The sequence below is a fragment of the Chiloscyllium punctatum genome, chromosome 7, assembly GCF_047496795.1.
Source record: "Chiloscyllium punctatum isolate Juve2018m chromosome 7, sChiPun1.3, whole genome shotgun sequence".
NCBI lineage: Eukaryota > Metazoa > Chordata > Chondrichthyes > Orectolobiformes > Hemiscylliidae > Chiloscyllium > Chiloscyllium punctatum.
The window spans coordinates 116353205-116373374 of NC_092745.1; the positions used below are offsets into that span (position 1 = coordinate 116353205).

The 20170-nt window shown below is 38.5% G+C and overlaps 1 protein-coding gene across 2 annotated transcripts in view; it reads left to right on the top strand.

Annotated features, from left to right (window-relative positions):
- tgfbr3 (transforming growth factor, beta receptor III) overlaps window positions 1-20170 on the top strand; it is a 184518-nt gene that overhangs the window by 64105 nt on the left and 100243 nt on the right. For both annotated transcript variants that reach the window (XM_072574698.1, XM_072574697.1), the window contains exon 3: window positions 1114-1334. In XM_072574698.1, coding sequence (XP_072430799.1) covers window positions 1114-1334 — 221 coding nt within the window. The remainder of the gene's footprint in view (window positions 1-1113; window positions 1335-20170) is intronic.

Below are 20170 nucleotides of genomic sequence, written 5' to 3' on the forward strand. Positions count from 1 at the left end.
ACTGTCTGATTTGAGGACAACAGCAGTGTACCACTAGTTAGCATCACCAGAAAAATGCTGGCTGCTGGTAACAGTGCACCCACCAAAGATCCAATGAGGGACTGGAAGCACAGGTGAGTAATGATAGGATGGGGTTTGTGAGGGGTTGGGGACTTTAGCATGGACAGCAGATGAATTTCAATGGTCCTATCCCCATCTCCCAAACCAGGTCCCCAATAATTAAATTAAAAACAAATAACTATGGGTGTTGGAAATCCAAAACAAAAGGCAGAATGCTGAAGAAGTTCTGCAGGTCTGGCACCATCTGTGGAGTTAACGTTTTGAATTCAGTTCTGTTGAAGGGTCACTTTCTGTTTTTGCTTGCCCTCTAAATAAATGGAATGCCTTTTGAATGAGGCACTCCCCCACAGGATCTCTTTGCTTTCAAAATACTGCTTACAAAATAACTTCCATTGAACTGGAATAGGAGGATTAGTGGATTGGCAAGTACAAACTGTAGAATTATTTGGGACAGAAACAGGATGGCGGTGGGGTCCCATTTGCTGCGACCTTGTCTGAAAATGTTTCTTGCCACCAAACCCGCTTCAGGTGCGCTGCGTTCCCCCTTAGTCTCCATTATTATTGTGTTCCTTTTTAAAACTCAAAATTGTAACATAAAATGCAAGTTCTTAGTCAAGAACATCCATTATTGTTAGATTTCTGCGAAACAAGTTAATCAAAAGATGTTACTGCTTCATGTATACAGATTTGGAGTTAGCAGTACCTGAAGCTAGCCGATAATTCATGAACATGTATCTTTTGTTCACTCAGGTAAAAGACCATGTCTGATGATTTGTCTGATGGATTTTATTTTAGAAGTGTATTTTGATAATTGGATTCTGTGTAGGTTCTTTACTCTGTTTGTTAAAGTAATTATGCCATAAGACACCATTTCTTTCCACATAGTCCTGCAAATAAATTATACTGGTGGGGAAAAGGATTGATTGTACAATTTGCACTGAGCTGTGCATGCTCCTCGTGCATGTTGAGGAAAATTGCTGTTCACAATCAAGAGGAAAGAAATTTCAATTAATTTTGTTAGTAAACTTTTTTTTTTCTTAATATTGTCTGCAGGTCCTCTGGTGGGAAATGATTGTGTGCTTAGACCAGTGGATGAATCCCATCCAGTTAAAACTTTGCTGGAGAGCTTTACTGTATCATCTGGCTGTGCAAGTGGAGGAACGACAGGTCTTCCTCAAGAGGTGCACATTATCAATTTGAAAAGTACTGGAATGGACCCCAACCACTATGACAAAGGGAAAAGTATTGGAGTAGACTCCAACAATTATGATGAGGTAAATTTATTGTATTGGTAGAATTATTGAAGGAAAAGTGAAAAATGTCAGACATAGCACTTTCTTCTTTCTATTGTTTGAAGTCCTGCCACAATATCTGTTTATATAATACATGTATTATAAAGGATGTGGTTACCAGTAGCATAACTTCTAGTGTGCTTAATGCTACTTGTCAGAAAAGCTTCCTCTGCTTAACTGCTGCTGAAATCCCCATCCTTCCTTTGTGGCCACTAGCTTTGACTATTCCAGCACACTCCTGGCCAGTCTCCCATTTTCTATTCTCCATAAACGTGTTTATTTAAAACTGTGCTCTCTGCAGTTTTTTTTTGTATTTGGAACAATATATAACTTAAGCTGAATTTATATTTTTGTAATTTTATGTGTTAGATGGAGGCCAGATTTTAGTTTCACTTTGGAAATGTTCTTGTGAGCTTAGTGCTGAGAGATCTGGAGGTCTGTTTTTTTGAATCCCTTTCTATTATAACTGAACTAAAGGGATGGGGTTGAGAAGGTTAGTGCATTAAAGTTAGAGAATAAAACTGCTGTTGCTTCAGGAAACACACAAAAATTGAAAAGGGAATCAGCCAGTCAGCGGGTTTATGTGCCAAAGAGTGGTGTTATACTGAGTAAGGAATAGTGTCAGACAGACAGACATTGAGTTGAGAGTACTCTTGTATTTGGTCTGAGGTTAAAGTAATATTGAGTTTAGTTTACTGTTTGGCTGTTTCTGGGAGAGATATCAGTTTAAGGAAAAGCAACTAGTGAAGGTGCAGAAATTTACAGGAAGGAAACCAGCTCTGACTATGCCAGCCTGAGCAGCACATGTTTTATAGGGAGATAATGGGAGATCTTTGAAGCTTTGGTGTTGGAAGGATATTGCTGGGATAAAAGGAATGATGAGAGTTTGAATCCCTTGCTGGTTTTCTAATGACATTTTTCCAGCCTTTTTGTCTAATGCAATGTGGCTAATGTTTTTCTTTTTTACTAAATGTTTTATTCTGGGATAAAAGTAGATTAGCAGACTTTTGTGAATGGGTTCAGTAACTGATCTGCATAGTTTTATAAAAAAAACAAAGCTAAAGTCTGAAACAATAATAGAAATTGCTGGGAAAAGTCAGCAGGTTTGGTAGCATATGTGGAGAGAAAGCAGAGTTTTATGTTTTGGGTCCAGTGACCCTTCAAAACCTGTTCAGCATCAGAGTGGAAGGTCAGATAGGTGAGTAAATACATGACAGGAGATGAAGTGAGGAGAATAGATGGAGTCGGAGTTAGGGAAGAGGTTCCAGAGGGGTTTGGGTATATCTTTAAGTCGTTGTATCTTGCATTCCTTAATGCCTGAAAGGAAAAGAAACCTGAAAGAGTTCAGAAAAGATTAACAAGGATGTTGCCAGGGTTGGAGGTTTTGAGCTACAGGGAGAGGCTGAATAAGCTGGGGCTGTTTTCCCTGGAGTGTTGGAGGTGGCTGGGTGACCTTTTATAGAAGTTTATAAAATCGTGAGGGGCATGGATAGGGTAAATAGACAAGGTCTTTTCCCTGGGGTGGGGGTTCCAGAACTAGAAGGCATAGGTTTAAGGTGAGAGGGGAAAAATTTTAAAAGGGATTGAAGGAGCAACTCTTTCATGCAGAGGATGATGTGTGCCTATAATGAGCTGCCAGAGGAAATGGTGGAAGCTGGTACAATGTCAACTTTAGAAGGCATCTGGCTGGGTATATGAATAGGAAGGGTTTAATGGTGTCAATGCAGGTTTCAGTCAGAGATTGACTTTTCTAGAACTAACTTCAGCTGGGATCATTAACTTGCACCAAATCACTTTTTACTCATTACCCTTTGCTGATCAATATTAGCTTCAAGTCCAATTGTCCTTCACTTTAAAGATTCTTGTTTTCAGATTTCTCCATGATGGGGCCCTCTAAATCTCTGTAACCTCATCCACCCCTACAATCTTCTGAGATGTGTGTGCTCCTCTGCTTCTGGTCTCTTGTACATCCCCATTTTTCACTAGTCTACCTTTTGAGAGTAAAGCCTAAAAATCTGAAGGCATGGCTGTCAGAGTTCCCTTCCGAATCTACTGCTCTTGATCTCTCTTCCTTCCTTTTTAAGAAATTCCTTGAAACAAACCTTTTCAATCAATGTTTTGGTTATTTGTCCTATATTTCCTGGAGTTTGATGTCACACTTGGTTTGAAAACATTTCTATGAAACACCCTGGTTTGTTTAACCATGATAAATAATCTACTGAATGAAAGTTGCATTAATGTTTTAATAATGTGAGATAACCTGCTGTAGTAGGACAGAAAAGCATTTGTTGTGAATGTTTAGAGTCTAAAAACTTTCAGCAACAAAATATTTGCACAATTCTAAAATGATTTGGAATACAGTAAAACATGGAGAAATGATCTCTGTTCGAAGATTTGGGCCGCACCTTAGTTATTTTGCCAGGTTGGGTGAATAGTAGGCACATGCTTACATCACCATTTCAGCACCACATGCCCCCATAATTAATAGTCCATCCACTTTATGTAAATAATTAAGGATCAGTTACCCCTACCTTTTTATCTCACCCAACAATAATACTACTACTTTCCTGCTTCCTCTTCAATACTGCCTCATGTTCTCTCTTGTTGACGTGGAACCTACATTCACATTTGTGGGCTATCTGACCATTCAGCTTTACTTCCTGAACATTGTACAATCTGAGGGAGTGAACTATTCACTTTGTAAATGTATGAATATATAAAATTGAATATAATATTTCTCCAAAAATATTTACATTTTAAATTTAGTCACAAAATATAAAACATTTGATACAACTTCACCATTTAGTTGTGTTATCTCTTGTCATTTCTGGTTAGCTAGTTCTAAGTGTAACATAAGTCATCCAGGAAATTCAAATTGGGGAGTGAGCAAAATGGCAATGTAGTATGGATTACCTCTTCTACCTCCTTCTCAATAATTCCATTGACTTTAGTAGAACTGATCATTATGTACTGTATGTACAGTGCACTGACGTGCTATGGTCTGCTTGTTGTTATCATTGAAGGTCAATTTGATTGGAGCTGTGACTACACCATCCTGGTTTTTCTGTCCTGAGTGTACCCGACTACAAAAAGATGGAAGGAAAATCATTGTTTAATAAAAAGAGACACCTTCCAGATCATTTTTTTTTCTCATTTGTTCAGAAGTTGTTCTTTATTTCACCTAAACAGATGTTATTTTTAGGTTTTCCAGATCATTTAAAGAAACTTGGATAAATTCAATAACTTAATTTAGCTACCTTCCTCCCCTCTGGCAAAGTTGTGAAGAGTGAAATATAGTGGGAGTAGTATAGCTAAATACTTAACAGCACTTGCTTTGAATGGACAAGGGACAAATGATCCATTCACCTGGCCACATTGGTCCCCTCAAAACTACACAAGCAGTATACCACATTTTTTTTTCTTTACTCTTGGTAGTTTCATAAGTTGTGTTAAATTAAAAATAGCATTATCAGAACTTTCACTAATACAAACTAGGTTACTGTCCAGTGTTTGTGTCATCTTCTGAGGTGATCCCCGATTTTAGTTGGTACAGTTTTATCACGTGGAAAATAAAATTAATTTGATATGTTTCATTCAACCTACATTACATCGAGTTTATAACCAAAAATCAGAATATTTTGGCTGAACTCTTGTACCTGTGTTTGTGCTCCATATGAACCTCCTCATACCTTAATTTATCTAATCCAATTAGCATATCTTCTAAAAATTCTCTCTCATATTCTTCCATAATTCCCCTAAAATGAACCTGTGCTGTTCACCTCAATTACTACTTGTGATAGTGGGTTCCACGTTTTCACCAATCTGGATAAAGAAGATTGGCCTGCATTCTGTACTGGATTTATGAGAGAGGGTTGCTGCATAGTCAATATAGCTGAAAATGTGTTGCTGGAAAAGCGCAGCAGGTCAGGCAGCATCCAAGGAACAGGAGAATCGACGTTTCGGGCATCAGCCCTTCTTCCTGAAGAAACGTCGATTCCAGCAACACATTTTCAGCTCTGTTCTCCAGCATCTGCAGTCCTCACTTTCTCCGCATAGTCAATATATACTTGTTGCATAAGTGACCTTAGACATAAATGAAATTGTTTTTTATTCTAAATTTAGCAGGGCATAAATTTTGTCCTTCTGACTATCTGCAGCCAAATAAAGATGATAAGCTGAAATATCCATTTGTGTATAAGATTTGGCATTGCCACATTGTAATATTGTAACTCTTCTTCATTGTAATACATTGCGATTCTTGGCGTCGCTTGTCTGCTTCCTTTGTTCTACCATTGTAATAACAGAGTTTGCAGTGGCCAGTGTTCCTGTCTTTAGAATGAACAGGAAATTGTGAAGTTGGATGTTGGCTGGACAGAGCTGAGGAGTTTAAACAAAAATATGTAGATCTGAATTTGCTTTAAGGTTGAATAGTAAACAAAGTTCAGCAATTAGCAGTGCTGTAAATGCTAGCTCCTTTGACTTAAATGTGAGACTTAATTCTAGATTCTCACTTGACCAACTATATTTATACTGAAAAAGATTTCTGACACCTTTTATACTATTTGTATTCATTTTTTAATGGAGATAAAAGTATTTGGAACATCTGGGTTTGAAATCAGAAATAAGCATGATTTAAAAATGCTGTTTTCCATTTACATAACGTACCTTGGTTAGTAACTGACAGCAATCCTCTCGGCCAAGAATACTAATACTATTTTCATGTAAAATTAAGTTTTGTTTTTAAAAGTTCAGTTCACTTTCAGGTTACTTAAGCAAGATTTGGAAATGTTGCTTGAGGATTTTTCTTGATTGCAGAGTGTATTTACAACATTATAATGAGTATAGATTCCTTTCTTCAAAATGAAAAAGCAGTGATTTAAATTCTATTCGCAGTACAGTAAATTTAACAATGCACATTGGCGTTGATAAATGCTACAGTTTGAGGTTTGATATGTGGTTAGACTTTTCTGCCAGCCCGGCTGGCAGATTGTAGTACTGCTATAAAGTCTAAAGTCCAACATCATCATTTTTTAACTACAGGATATATTTAAAAATGTATGCTTAACCATCCAGCAAAGATCTGTTGTATGTCTCTGTACAGTTTTGAAAATATTTTGAATCTTTTTCTTAATTCTTAAATACCATAGAAATTATTAAAGCGAGTGGGGCAGCTCGAGACGAGCAATAAATGCTGGTCAGCCAGTGATACTGACATATATCCCAGAAGGGAATATAAAATAAAAAGTGTAGGATGAATTAGACTAGAGGCAGCTTTGTTTGTTCCATCTGTTTCATTAATAGAAATTGGTACTCACTATGGTCCAAAATTAGATCTGATTTTAAATGAGAGACCTTTGTCAATGAGCAATGTCAGCAGATGCAATAATTGAAATTCAGCTGTGAATATTTTGATCAATGGCAGTGCTATCCCTTTCAAAATGCATGACATGTACGTGATAAGACTAGAAAACCTATGTTATTGCACTCTTGCAAAAGTACTGACACTAATTTGGGACTATCCACTTCTGATCTCCCAGTTATAAGAAAGATATTATTAAGCTGGAGAGAGTTCAGAAGAAATTTACCAGGATGTTGCCAGGAATGGAAGGCTTGAGTTTTAAGGAGAGGCTGGATAGGCTGGGACTTTTTTCATTGGAGGGTTGGAGGTTGAGAGGTGACCTGGTAGAGGTTTGTAAAATAATGAGGTAGAGATAAGGTGAATGATAGGTGTTATTACCCTAGGTGAAGGGTTTCAAGACTAGGGGACATATTTTTAAGGTGAAAGGAGAAAGATTTTAAAAAGACACGGGGCCATTCTTTAACACAGAGTGGTTCGTGGATGGAGTGAACGTCCAAAGGAAGTGGTGGATGAGGGTACAATTACAATGTTTAAAAGACATTTAGATAAGTATGTGAAAAATAAATGTGTGGAGGGATGTAGGCCAAGCACAAGCAAGTGGGACTAGTTTAGTTTGGGATTATGGTCAGCCTAGACTGAAAACGGTGAACTCCATCCTGCTCCAAATATAGCATCCATTACTAATGATGCCTCTATTCAAATAAATTATATTTTGATTAAAATTTAAAATATCTCTAGATTTTAAAGAATGCCTTTGTTTCAGTCTGAAATGATCCGAGTTAGTGAATGCCAGTGCGGTCAAACACTTTTCAATATTTGCTTTCTTAGTTTATGCAGATGTACAATAAGACATTAAGTCCAGTTTTGATGTGATTTGAAGTGGATTACAAATCAAATTAAATGTAGATTGCAATGTTTAATATCCAGAGAGGATGTTTAATTCCACTGAATATAGATTCAACTTTCTAGGGTTGTTTGAGCCAAGATACACTTCAGAAGAAGGTCCAAGTCCCAAAGGCTTAATATAAACTTACTCTAAATCTTGGTTTTCCTCCTCCTGTAAAGAAATCAGAAGTATTCTTAAATATTTAGGAACCCTGTACATTTTCACTGATTTAAAATGATTGCTACAAATAAATCACTGGGTATTTGTTTCTCTATCTCCAATATTATAACTGTTCAGTGTGCTAAACAAGATTGATTTCATTACAGCAAATAAATTTAAAAAAAGACAAAACCAAAACTATAAATGTTATGTAAACAAAGCCTCCCTAGCTGTAGCAAAGTTAACAGACTTTGGAATAATTAGTCAGAGTATCACAATATCAAAAGGCAAACAGTTATGCAAATTAGTTCAAATTGTAAAGATTAATGTATATGATAAAGCTGTGAGAATAGAGAAGGTGAAGATCTAGTGGTATTGTCACTGGACACGTCATCCAGATGTTCTGGGGACCTGGGATATGGGTTGAAATACCTACCATGGCAGATGGTGAAATTTTAATTAAAAAGTTGGCCTGATGACGACTGACTGTCAATAGCTGTAGATTCAGTAATGTCCTTTTTTGGGGAAGATAATCTGCCCCCCGAACCCGATCTGGATAGCACGTGATTCCAGACCCACAGCAAATGGTTGATACTGTACTGGGCAAGTAGGGATGGTTAATAAGTGCAGTTCTAGCCAGTGATGCCCTTATCCCATGATGAATAAAAAAAATTTCATATTGTCGTTTTGTGGCACAGGAGGAGGCCAGTCAGCCTATTGAGTCTATGCTAGCTCTTTTGAATCAGGAGTGATAGGTGGGGTTTAATTTAGATAAATGCGAGGTATTGCATTTTGGGAAGTCAAACCAGGTCAAGACTTATACAGTTAATGATCGGGCCTTGGCGTGTTGTTGAACAGAGACCTAAGGATGCAGGTACACACTTCCTTGAAAGTTGTATCACAGATAGTTGGTGATGAAGAAGGCATTTGGCACTCTTGTCTCCACTGGTCAAAACATTGAGTACAGAGTTGGGACAACATGTTACAGCTGTGCAAGATATTAGTAAGGCACACTGCATATAGTTCTGGTTATTCTTCTATAAGAAGGATGTTATTAAACTGGAAGGTTTAAATTATGAAGAGAAGGTAAATAGGCTGGTACTTTTTTCCCTGGAGCATAGAAGGCTGAGGGATGACCTTTTATAGAGGTTTATAAAATGATGTGGGGCATAGATAAGGTGAATAGCTAAGGCCTTTTGCCCAGGATAGGGCACTAGAGGGTATAGGTTTAAGGTGAGAGGGGAAAGATTTAAAAGATCTGAGGGGCAATTTTTTTCACATACAAGGTGGTGCGTATATGAATTGAGCTGCCAGAGGAAGTGGTAGAGAAGAGTACAATTACACCATTTAAGAAACATTTGGACAGGTATGTGGATAGGAGAAGTTTAGACGGATATGGGCCAAACACCAGCAAATCAGACTAGTTCTGTTTTGGAAACTTGGCCAGCCTGAATGAGTTGGGCTGAAGGGTCTGTTTCCAAAGGGTCTGCTGACTCTGACAGTGTTCCATTCCACTATACTATCCAATAGCCCTGTTTGTTTAAAACCTTCAAGTGCCCTTCCAACTCTCTTTTGACATCATTGAATATTTCTGCTTCTAACATTCACAAAGATAGAGGTGACTAGGTATTATCACTTGCTGTGCTTAGGAAAAGCTTTTTCTCACATTCCCCTGCACCTCTTGCCCATAAACTTTAAATCCGTGTCCCCTAGTTCATTTACCACCAGCTAATGGGAACAACATTTCCCAGTCTATCTTCTCCAAAAGTGTCGTCATCTTGCATCTTTCTATCAACTCTCGCTTCCATCTTCTTTAACTTCAAGAGAAGAGAAAACCAATTTAACTGCCAACCTACCCTTTGTAGATAAAATCTCCCACCTTTGGAAGTATTTTGGTAAATCTACTCTGCACCCTGTTGGGGACATCACATCCATCCTAAACTGTGTTGAAAACTGGATGCAGTATTCTAGTTGTAGCTTAACCAAAGCTTCCTAGAGGTTCAGGCCAATTTGACAATTGGCTGCTGTAGGTAGTAAATAGTACAACAGGGAAAGAAGGGACTGGACATTGAGCCCAGTACCATGATTCCAATCGTGAGGATCTGCATTGTATTACATAGATTTTAATTATTTTGGTGATTATTTCAAAGTTATCCATCTAGACCAGTAGTGTGTTATTCTGTCCTAGTTCTGACTTTAGTTGCGTAGACTATATAGTGACTTTTGTATGAAGCGTGCCACTAGTCAAGTACCCAGAGCCTACTTCTACAGCTAAAGTGTTGATGTTTTCAGTGGAGTTAAACTTCTGGTTAATATTGACAGGGTAAGTTGTTAAAGCACTGAATGCACCACTTCACTCTTCTTTACACTTACTTTAACTTTTATCTTCTATGTGTCTGTCCAATACATCAGTTTGTCTATAGAAGTGAAAATAGTACAGCATAGAGGAGGTCATTCAACCCACTGAATCAGAGTCAACTCGTTCATAATTCAGTCTTGATAGTATTATACTTCCCGGGACTCTATTTTCCTTCAAGTATTTCCTTCAAGTATCTTTTTGAAGGTTGATTATTCATTTTGTATGCACTACTGATATGGTCTTGACCAAGACTTTTTTTTAAAATGATATTTAAATTGAGATCAGTTGGTTACTGAAAGAAAAAAAAATTACAAGATTAATTTGAAACAAGCACAAGGCAAGTTTCAAACACAGCAAGCACTGAATAATAACATGGATATCCTGAAGCCCAGAATCATCATCATTTAAAAAAAAATAAATTAAGGGGACAAATTGTGGTTGATTGTAAAATATTACAAATGAAAAGACAGGTACAACAAAGAGAGATCTTGCAAATTTGCTGAGTAGTTCATTCAGCTTATATTTCACCAGTCTTAGTAACAAAGGTTTAAAAAATGGTGTACATCATTAAAGAATTTTTAGCTCCTCTTCAGATAACAGCACAAAACCAGCAAAGATCCCTGGGGGAGGTGGGGAGAATCTCATTTTCAGACATGTGGTGCTTGATTTAAGCTTTCAATAACCACATCCCATCTCATCTCATCTGCCCTTGCTTGTCACATGTACCCTCCCATCCCCAATTTCACCTGTGACCAACAACAGGACACACCCATACTTAACTGACCCCAAAATACTTTTTCAGTATCTTTGGATCAGCCAGTTCAGAGGGAGTTTTGTCTTCTAGAAGCTGTTCCTTGTGATACAAATGTAGGTGCAAGGCAAAACTTGCTGTGATGACCTATTTTATCCTGTCTGTTTTTACAAGAAAGTGGTTAACAAATTAAGACAGTTAACATCACTTTATTTTTTGCAACTTTTCCCTTTAACCTTCAAATTTGTACCACTAAACTGCCAAACGCCACTCGAGCTATGTGCAAATCTGTGTTTTCCCTCTCTGCCCTCCCATATCATATAACTGGATTTCATCTGTAACATAACCCTGGAATGTAGTAATGATAGATAGCAAGTTTCTGCTTGTCACGTTCCTTCTGTGTGCTCCAACGTGGTTTCTTCTCCTTCGCATTGGACTGGATTTAAAAGGTGACGGGGTCTTCCCAATTGCTAGAAAGCTGGCGGGAAACTTGTGTATCCTCCTCTTTGGAAAGGCCTGCCAAATGAAGTACTGCTGCGGCGGTGGCGGGCTTTTCCCACAATCAAGGGTGTGACCACTTAGCCCATTAACTTCATTGAACAGTACACCACTGGGGAGGCAGTGACTACTGCTGCTCTGACATCCATATAAGCTCACTGGATCCCAAACTGGTTTGGAAAGTGGGGGTGATATTTGTGAAGCTGAAAATGTGTTGCTGGAAAAGCGCAGCAGATCAGGCAGCATCCAAGGAACAGGAGAATTGACGTTTCGGGCATTAGCCCTTCTTCAGGAATGAGGAAAGTGTGTCCAGCAGGCTAAGATAAAAGGTAGGGAGGAGGGACTTGGGGGAGGGGCGTTGGGAAATCGATAGGTGGAAGGAGGTCAAGGTGAGGGTGATAGGCTGGAGTGGGGTGGGGGCGGAGAGCAGGCAGCAAAATGGAGTTAAGGCCACAATCTGATCACCAGGATCTTATTGAATGGTTGATGGTACCAACTCTTTCCATTTGATGTAATGTAAGCTTTTGTCATTTATATTCCAAATGTTTAACAGCACAGAAAATGATGTGGTTAAGGAATGAGTAGAACTATGAATGGTTTTTAACTAACATGTAATTTCGTGCTGTTTCAAACAAATCTACAACTTAGTTTGAACTTGTCGTTTTTGTACATTTCACAAGGTTCAACTTTGTAAAAGGTTTCTGCAAATTTGTATTAATTCCATTAGTTGCTTTCTTCTTGCAATTTTTCCTTGCGTACTATTTTTTCAACGTACCTTCTTTTTATTAGACTTTCCCTCTAATTTTTAGTGAGCAGGAATTTTTGGATGGCAGGTCATCAAGCCTACCACCCCAAGAGTCAGTGGAAAATGCACCACCCCCTCTGTCACCTCAAGTGTTCATTGGCTGGAGACAGTGAGGTCTGCAGATGCTGGAGATTAGAGTTGAGTGTGTTGCTAGAAAAGCACAGCAGGTCAGGCAGCATCCAAGGAGCAGGAAAATCAATTTGTCGGGCCAGAACCTGATGAAGGGCTTCGACCTGAAACGTCGATTTTCCTGCTCCTTGGATGCTGCCTGACCTGCTGTTCATTGGCTGGAGACAGGACTCTCCGAGTTAGACAGCAGGGAAATAGACCCTTCAGTCCAGCCAGTCCATGCTGACCTTGTTCCCAAAATAAAACTGGTCTCACCTGCCTGTGCTTGGCCCATATCCCTCCAAACCTTTCCACGTCATGAATTTATCCAAATGTCTTTTAAACATTTTAACTGTACCTGCTTCCATCACTTTTTTCTGGCAGTTAATTCCATGCACTAACCACACTGTATAAAAGCAAAAAACAGTACTCCATATGTCCTTTTTAAATCTCTCTCCTCTCACCTTAAAAATATGCCCCCTAGTTTTGAACTCCCCCACCCTAGGGAAAAGATCCTTGTCACTTATCTTATCTGTGTCCCTTCATGATTTTATAAAACTCAATAAGGTTACTCCTCAACCTCCTACACTGCAAAGAAAAACGTCCCAGCCTTTCCGGTATACTGTTATATCTCAAACCCTCCATTCCCGGCAACATCCTCGTAAATCTTTTCTGAACCTTCTCCAATTTAATAATACCCTTCCTATAACAGGGTGAAAGTGAGGACTGGAGATCAGAGTCGACGAGTGTGGTGCTGGAAAAGCATTCGGGTGGCATTCTCCTGCTCCTCAGATTTCGCCTGACCAGCTGTGCTTTTCCAGCACCACATTCTTTGACTATAGCAGGGTGACCAGAACTTCACACAGCACTTCAGAAGAGGCCACCCCAACATTCTGTACAATCTCAACATGATGTTCCAATTCTTATACTCAAAGGCATGAGCAATGAAGGCAGGCATGCTAAATACTTTCTAAACTAACCGGTCTACCTGTGGCACAAATTTCAAAGAAAGAGGAGTCTGAACCCCTAGGTCTCTATATTATTTCATTTGTGTAAGGGCTGAAAGTTCCACTGCTCTGTATTTCCAGTAGCACCAATGGCAGAAGGGGCCAGTACTGAAGACTTAAAGTGACATCAGATTCTTAACTCCTCAAGTCCAAGAAAGGATTAAATTTGGGCATCTTGTGGAGTGGAGGTAGGAGTCTTGATGGTTAATGGAGACACCTGGGGTGGAGGGAAAGCACCCATAGGGTTAATCTTGGTTGTGGAAATGCGCCATTGTGGGAAGAGGTATTTGATGGAGATGCCTGCCTAGGACCCATGGAGGTTAACATTCTGGACTTCTTCCCATTGGTCTCAACCTGTTCAGACGTGTTATGACACACTTTTGGGGCAGGTAGGACTTGAACCTGGACTATCTAACCCAGAATTAGGGACATTACCACAGCACCACAAGAGTCCTCTCCCATCAATATGGAAAGTGACCCTTAAGTGCACAATAGTTTTGAATACTAATTGCTTCAGTTTGGGTGTGAGCAGGTGGATCATCCTTAGATTTGCCTGCTCCATGTTTTTGCCAGGTTAGGAGTGGGGAGGAGGGTGGCAAGCATCTCGTGAGAATTTGGGGCTCTCCAACTTGCGAAGCTGCTGATAGGTGAATGTAAAATAATGTCTCATAGATTTCTTCCCCACTCCCCAAAACAATACAGGCAATGCTGCTGATATGATTGTTAAAACATGACCACCAGCAATATTACGATGCATGCAACCCACAGACTCTTTCTCCCCCTCCCCCATCCCCCCCCAATCTCCTCCTTATTCATGCCATTTGGAGTAGATTGGAAGAAAGTGGAAGTTATAGACCATTAAGTAGGAAGAGCAGAGGGTGCGATATTCCCTTTTGCAGTGCCAAAGAAAAAAGAAACTCAGTTGAATTAAAGAGAACAGGAATAAAAGCCCTTTTTTAACTGTACAAATATCCATTTCCTCCTATTGCATTGCATCACAGGAAGCACTGTGTTACATTTCCATGGAACGAGTGATCTTTTACAGATAAGATGATGTTCCTATTTAACAAGAAACAAACTTTTTTGATGCACTTGCATCTCCCATGTTGTTACTTCAGTTTAGTCTCTGATTTCTGGCTGTCTGAGAAGAACAATTACTTGAATAATCTTTGCCTCTGATTCTTTGAACATTTGTGTAGATGCTATAGTCATACTTCAAACAAATTTACAGCAACATAATACTTATTTTAGTCATTATTCTTGCCTCTCTTGAATTCTCTTGATAGGTTTGCATAGTCTGCTAACCTTTAAGGTACCTCAGCCAAGCTGCATTTGCACCATATCAAATACGGTTGTAGATGCACTTCTTGCAGGGACCATTGTTGGGTTAGCAGCTTCCTCATTCCTCTCAACCATTTTATCTGTCTCACCACACTCTGTGCTGAAATCAAATCTTTCAGCGTGTATTGGAGATGCAATCCAAGATATTTCTTCTCACCAGATGGACTTGCTAACTCAACGCAGAGCCCAAAAACTTCTGTTTAAAAAAAAATCAAAAGGTACAGACTCTTGCAGAGCTTTCCTAATGAATACCATTTCTATCTATTGTAAGTGGCATTTTTTAATCCATGTGCAACCCCACTGTGCTTGCAGAGAGCATCTGATTTTTGGTAATACTAGAGTAAGGGTGAAAACCGAATTAGCTATTTATATAAATCAAAGAAAGCACAATAATTGTGAAATTCCTTTAATCTGGAATGGAGAGGAAAGCAACATCTGTTTTCCCCATGCAGGCCTCTACATTTAAAATACCATTTATACCCCAATGACAATATCAAAACTCATTCTGCATATTTAAAGATGACTTTTACCAATTTCCAGTGAATGTCCTTAAATTTACTGGACAGAAAATGACATGCTGCTGAGTTGCAGTGTCCCAGTATGAGATTTCAGTCTGTTCCTGGAATGCAAATGCAGAAAACATACCTTTAGTGCACTTTTAGTATGATTGCTGACTTGCAATCTTCAAATATAAGTTTCCATGAACAAGAAACGCATTTCAATGGTTCCAATAGATATTTATTCAGTATATGTACAATCAAAATAAAGTTGATTCAAAAACAACCTACTTTTGATCAACCATCTTTATTCAAAGAAAATACATTAACAATTGTGCTAATCCATTGGTGTTTGAGTAATCCTTAATAGAAAACAGTTTATTTATTAGTTCTTAACTTTATTTTAGCAACTGATCATAATTATTGAAAATTCAATTTTGAAATTGTTCCAAATCTTTTTGGAAGACAAGGAAAACAACTTTTTAATCTTAAAGACAAAGCTATTCTCCCATTTAGTTCCTGTTGCTGGATAGATTTCATAGTAGGTGATCCTGAAATCATTCTGCGTACAGAAAACAGAGACATGGATGAACTCTTTCTCCAGCTGTTGTCAGTTTATAAAAGAAAATCCAATTAAAACCCGGCTTCAGAGTGAGGCCTTGCATTAAAAGATAATTACAGAATGGAAGCGCACAAAGGACCACTGAAATGGTTAAATTTGACTCAACATACAAAGTATGTTTTACATCTTTTTATTAATAACTCTGTGTACATTAGAATATTAAGGAATTGATAAGTCTGAATTTGTTTTCAAAAATCATTTTCAGTGATTCACTGAAAGGGTAGAATGTTTGGGCTTATTGCAGGGTTTCTGATGTCAGGCAAGAGGTAGAGGAGATGGGCTCGTGACACTTGGTTGGAATCTCAGACCAGGAAGCATTGGTCATAAATTTCTAAGCAATCTCTGCAAACCTTTAAATGAGTGGTTGTGATTTGTTGTTTGATTCCAGCTTCTTTATTTAACATACTTTCTAAAAACGTATGGGTTACAATTCAAATGACTAAAGCTATAAGGTGTTTATGATCTGGAGAGTCTAATATGTTTTTCTCTATTTCCCACTTACTTTCTTATCTCTGCAACTTCTGGTTTTGATTCAATGTTCTCTTTATTTGAATAAAGTACTTGTAATGTTTCTTCAAGTTGTCTTCAAGTAATTTTAAAATTATGTAGCTAACTTGAAGAGTGTTGTAAGAATCTGCTTTTAGCTAAAGTTAAAAATCACACAACACCAGGTTATAGTCCAACAGGTTTAACTGGAAGCACACTAGCATTCAGAGCACTGCTCCTTCATCAGGTGGAAGGAATGATGCTAGTGTACTTCCAATTAAACCTGTTGAACTATAACCTGGTGTTGTGTGATTTTTTAACTTTGTGCACTCCAGTCCAACACCAGCATCTTCAAATCATGGCTTTGAGCTAAATTATTGTTCTGGGTAAAAAAAAATCAAAAAAAGTATTTCACATGTAATTTTCAGGAATGTATTAAAATAAACAAAACAATTGAGTTGGTAAATTTGGTAATTATTGTATAAAACGTATTTGTGGAATTAAGTTATTAATATAAATTATGCTATTATTAATTACTACTTTAATTTGAATTTCAAAAATTTAAATGAGGAAGGAATAAGTAGCAGTGACTTTTCTTTTTTTTAAAAAGCATTTTGAACAAAGCCACTTATTTATCACTAATTTTTACGGTAGAGGTAAATTATTTTCCTGTTCCGTATTGACAAAATTTTTAATTATAATATTTCAATGTTAAGGTATTCAATGGACCAGAGAGAGACACGACTGGTAATGGTTTAACATGAGGTCTCCATGCCTTAGGCAAGCAGAAAGGTTGCAAAGGCAACTCCTTCATGGTCAACTCACCTGGTGCAGGAATTGAACCCACACTGCTGGCACCACTCTGCATGACAAATCCCAGCTGTCTTCCATGAATAACTTTTACGACACAAGAGGTGTGATTAATAGAAATATAGAAGATAGGTGCAGTATTGGCCATTCAGCCTGCTAAACCTGCTCTGCCATTCAATATGATCATGGCTGATCATCCTTATCAGTACCCTGCTCCTACTTTCTCCCCATACCCGTTGAATAGTTTCAATAAGTAGTAAGATCTATAGTTCCTAGGGCCAAAGGGATCAATGTGTTGACCTCAATTGTGTTGTGTGGCAGAAAATTCTACAGCTCATCACTTTCTGGATAAAGGAGTTTCTCCTCATCTCAGTCATAAATAACTTGCCTTTCGTCCTTTTGACCCTGGTTCTGGACACCCCAGTCATCAGGAACATCATCCCAGCATTAACCCTGTCTGGTCCTGCTACACAGTTAGGTTTCTCTACAATACCTCCCGATTTCTCGAAACTCTGGTGTACACAGTGCTAACTGATGCAGTCTCTCTTCATACATCAGTCCTGCCATCCTAAGAATCAGTCTGGTAAACCTTTTGTTGCACTCACTCTATAGCCAAAACGTCCATCCTCACAAGGAGAACAAAATCATTCAAAGAACAAAAGATAATTCTAGCACAGGAACAGGCCCTTTGGCCTTCGAAGCCTGCGCCAATCCAGATCCTCTACCTAAGCGTGTCACCTATTTTCTGAGGATTTGTATCCCTCTGCTCCCTGCCCATTCATGTATCCATCTAGATACATCATAAATGATGCTATCGTGCCCGCCTCTACCACCTCTGCTGTATATGATAGTCTTGTATGTCAACATCCCATTTGCTGCCTGCTGCACCTGAATATGTACAGGAAATCAGCAAAGTTTACAATTTATGATTGGATTATCCATGACTTGGTCATTTGCAGCTTTAATTAAAGAAATCTTCAGTTAGTGTTTTCAGAGTGATGTGTGCAAAATGGGTTATTTTGCCACACTAAGGAGCCACAGTGTTTACAGTAAATTTGGTGACCGTATTAAATGCAAATGGTTCCATATGCTTTCTCAGTTTTTCAAAATGCCAGAATACACTAGACCGTAAATAGAACCTTTCAGTTCATAGCACAGCTAACCCTTTAAGACCGTTTACCCACTGCTTGATTCAGTCAGTGTTTGTTCTGGAGTAGAGTCTGAAAAACTTGTTTTCAGAATCATTTCAGAAGTTGCCAGTTGCTGTACTTTGCTTTGGTTGGCAGCTATTTAACTATATAAACCAATTTTTTCAGAGGAAATAGTCATTGGTCAGACTTCAGCTTCCTGCAGTCCTGTTTACCATGTTGTGGGTGCAAACCTATTGCATGGTACAATACAGTAGATACTTGCCAAGGTCACTTTAAACAGAACCCCTTTTTTTTAAGATGATACATTTTGGCGCGTAGGGTTTTGAATATAGTGCATCACTTGTATTGGGAATAGTCAAAATTTTCAAATATATTATGTATACTTATGGCGGAATTTCCTGAGGCCTTGAACGATGCGGGCAAAGTTGGGAAAATACAGCGAGAATGAAAAAAATTAGATTCCTGAAGGCAAAAGAACTTCTGATTTTCACTTCAGGATTTAAGCAGAAAACTCAATCTCACTAAGTGCAACCAGTTTACACCTTATTTGCACCTTGTTATTGGCTAATCTCACCTCCATTTTTATTCAACTTTCCATGCCATCTTTTTTCTGCTAAGAAATTAGATGGAACCAGCAGTTTCTTGGTGCCATAGATTGCCATTTGCTTCTCTGCACCTTCATGTAGCTCCCCCATCACCATTCCTCTGTTTGATAGCAATGAACAGTCAAGAGGTTGGTCTTATTGAAGAAGGCTCCATGCTATAGTAATATCGCATCGGCAGCATGTCTCAGCAGTTTATGTGGCAAACCTGACACTCCTCAGATAGCACATTTCAACCCAGAGCCTCTACCATCTTGAAGGACAAAGACAGCAGATGGCTGCTAGACTTACAACCTTTATATACCCATGTAATAAGGTGCAGATCGGATCCCAGCACAGCAGATGGTGGCATTAAGTCGAATAATGACCATGAAAGCATTGTCAATTGTTGTAAATACCCATCTGGTTCATTTGATTGGTACTTTTTTACACTTTTAACATTCACTCTTTTCATTGATGCTCAGTCTCACATCTATCCTGACTTGAAAATGTTTTGCTGAATCAAAATTTGGAACTCCCTCCCGTAAAGCACCATGGACCACCTATGCCTATTGTAGTCATGATTGAGAGGTGCTGGTGTTGGACTGGGGTGTACAAAGTTAAAAAAATCACACAACACCAGATTATAATACAACAGGTTTAATTGGAAGCACACTAGCTTTCAGAGCGCCGCTCCTTCATCAGGTGGTTGATGAAGGAATGGTGCTCCGAAAGCTAGTGTGCTTCCAATTAAACCTGTTGGACTATAACCTGGTGTTGTGATTTTTAACTATACCTGTTGCAGTAATTTGAGAAGGCTGATTACCACCATTTCTTCAAGGTCCATTATTGATGTATAATAAATGCCATCCTAGCCATAATATGAAGCTATAGGGCTTCATATACCATAGTATGCCTTATATGTTAATATCCCATGAATGAACAAAATGACCACAAGAACCCATGGAAATATATTTTTTTTCTCCAATCACCTAATTGTTCACCTTACAGACTACAGACTACACCCTACTGAGGAAAGCACAGTCATTCAATAATATGCATTTTGAGACTTCTGAACACTAGTTGACTAGTTGTGAGTTCTTGACTGGTTGATCCAGTGTTAAAGTTGGACAATTCCAAGAGGTTTATTCATCCTTACAGTTCTTTTTCCAGTTAACAGTCCTGAAGGATAACTGATCCATCCTCTGACAAGACAGCCTCCCCAAAGGAGATCCCTCTTCCTCAATGTGTCCAGGACTGTAGCAGCAAGGGCACCTCAACCTCCCAAAAGAAATACTGGCTGTCCAAATAATTACACTGAACAGATCAACTCTTACCTCCAGAAATTTCCATACTCCAGGGACTCCAAAATTGTTTTCAATGTGGCTGTTGCTCATT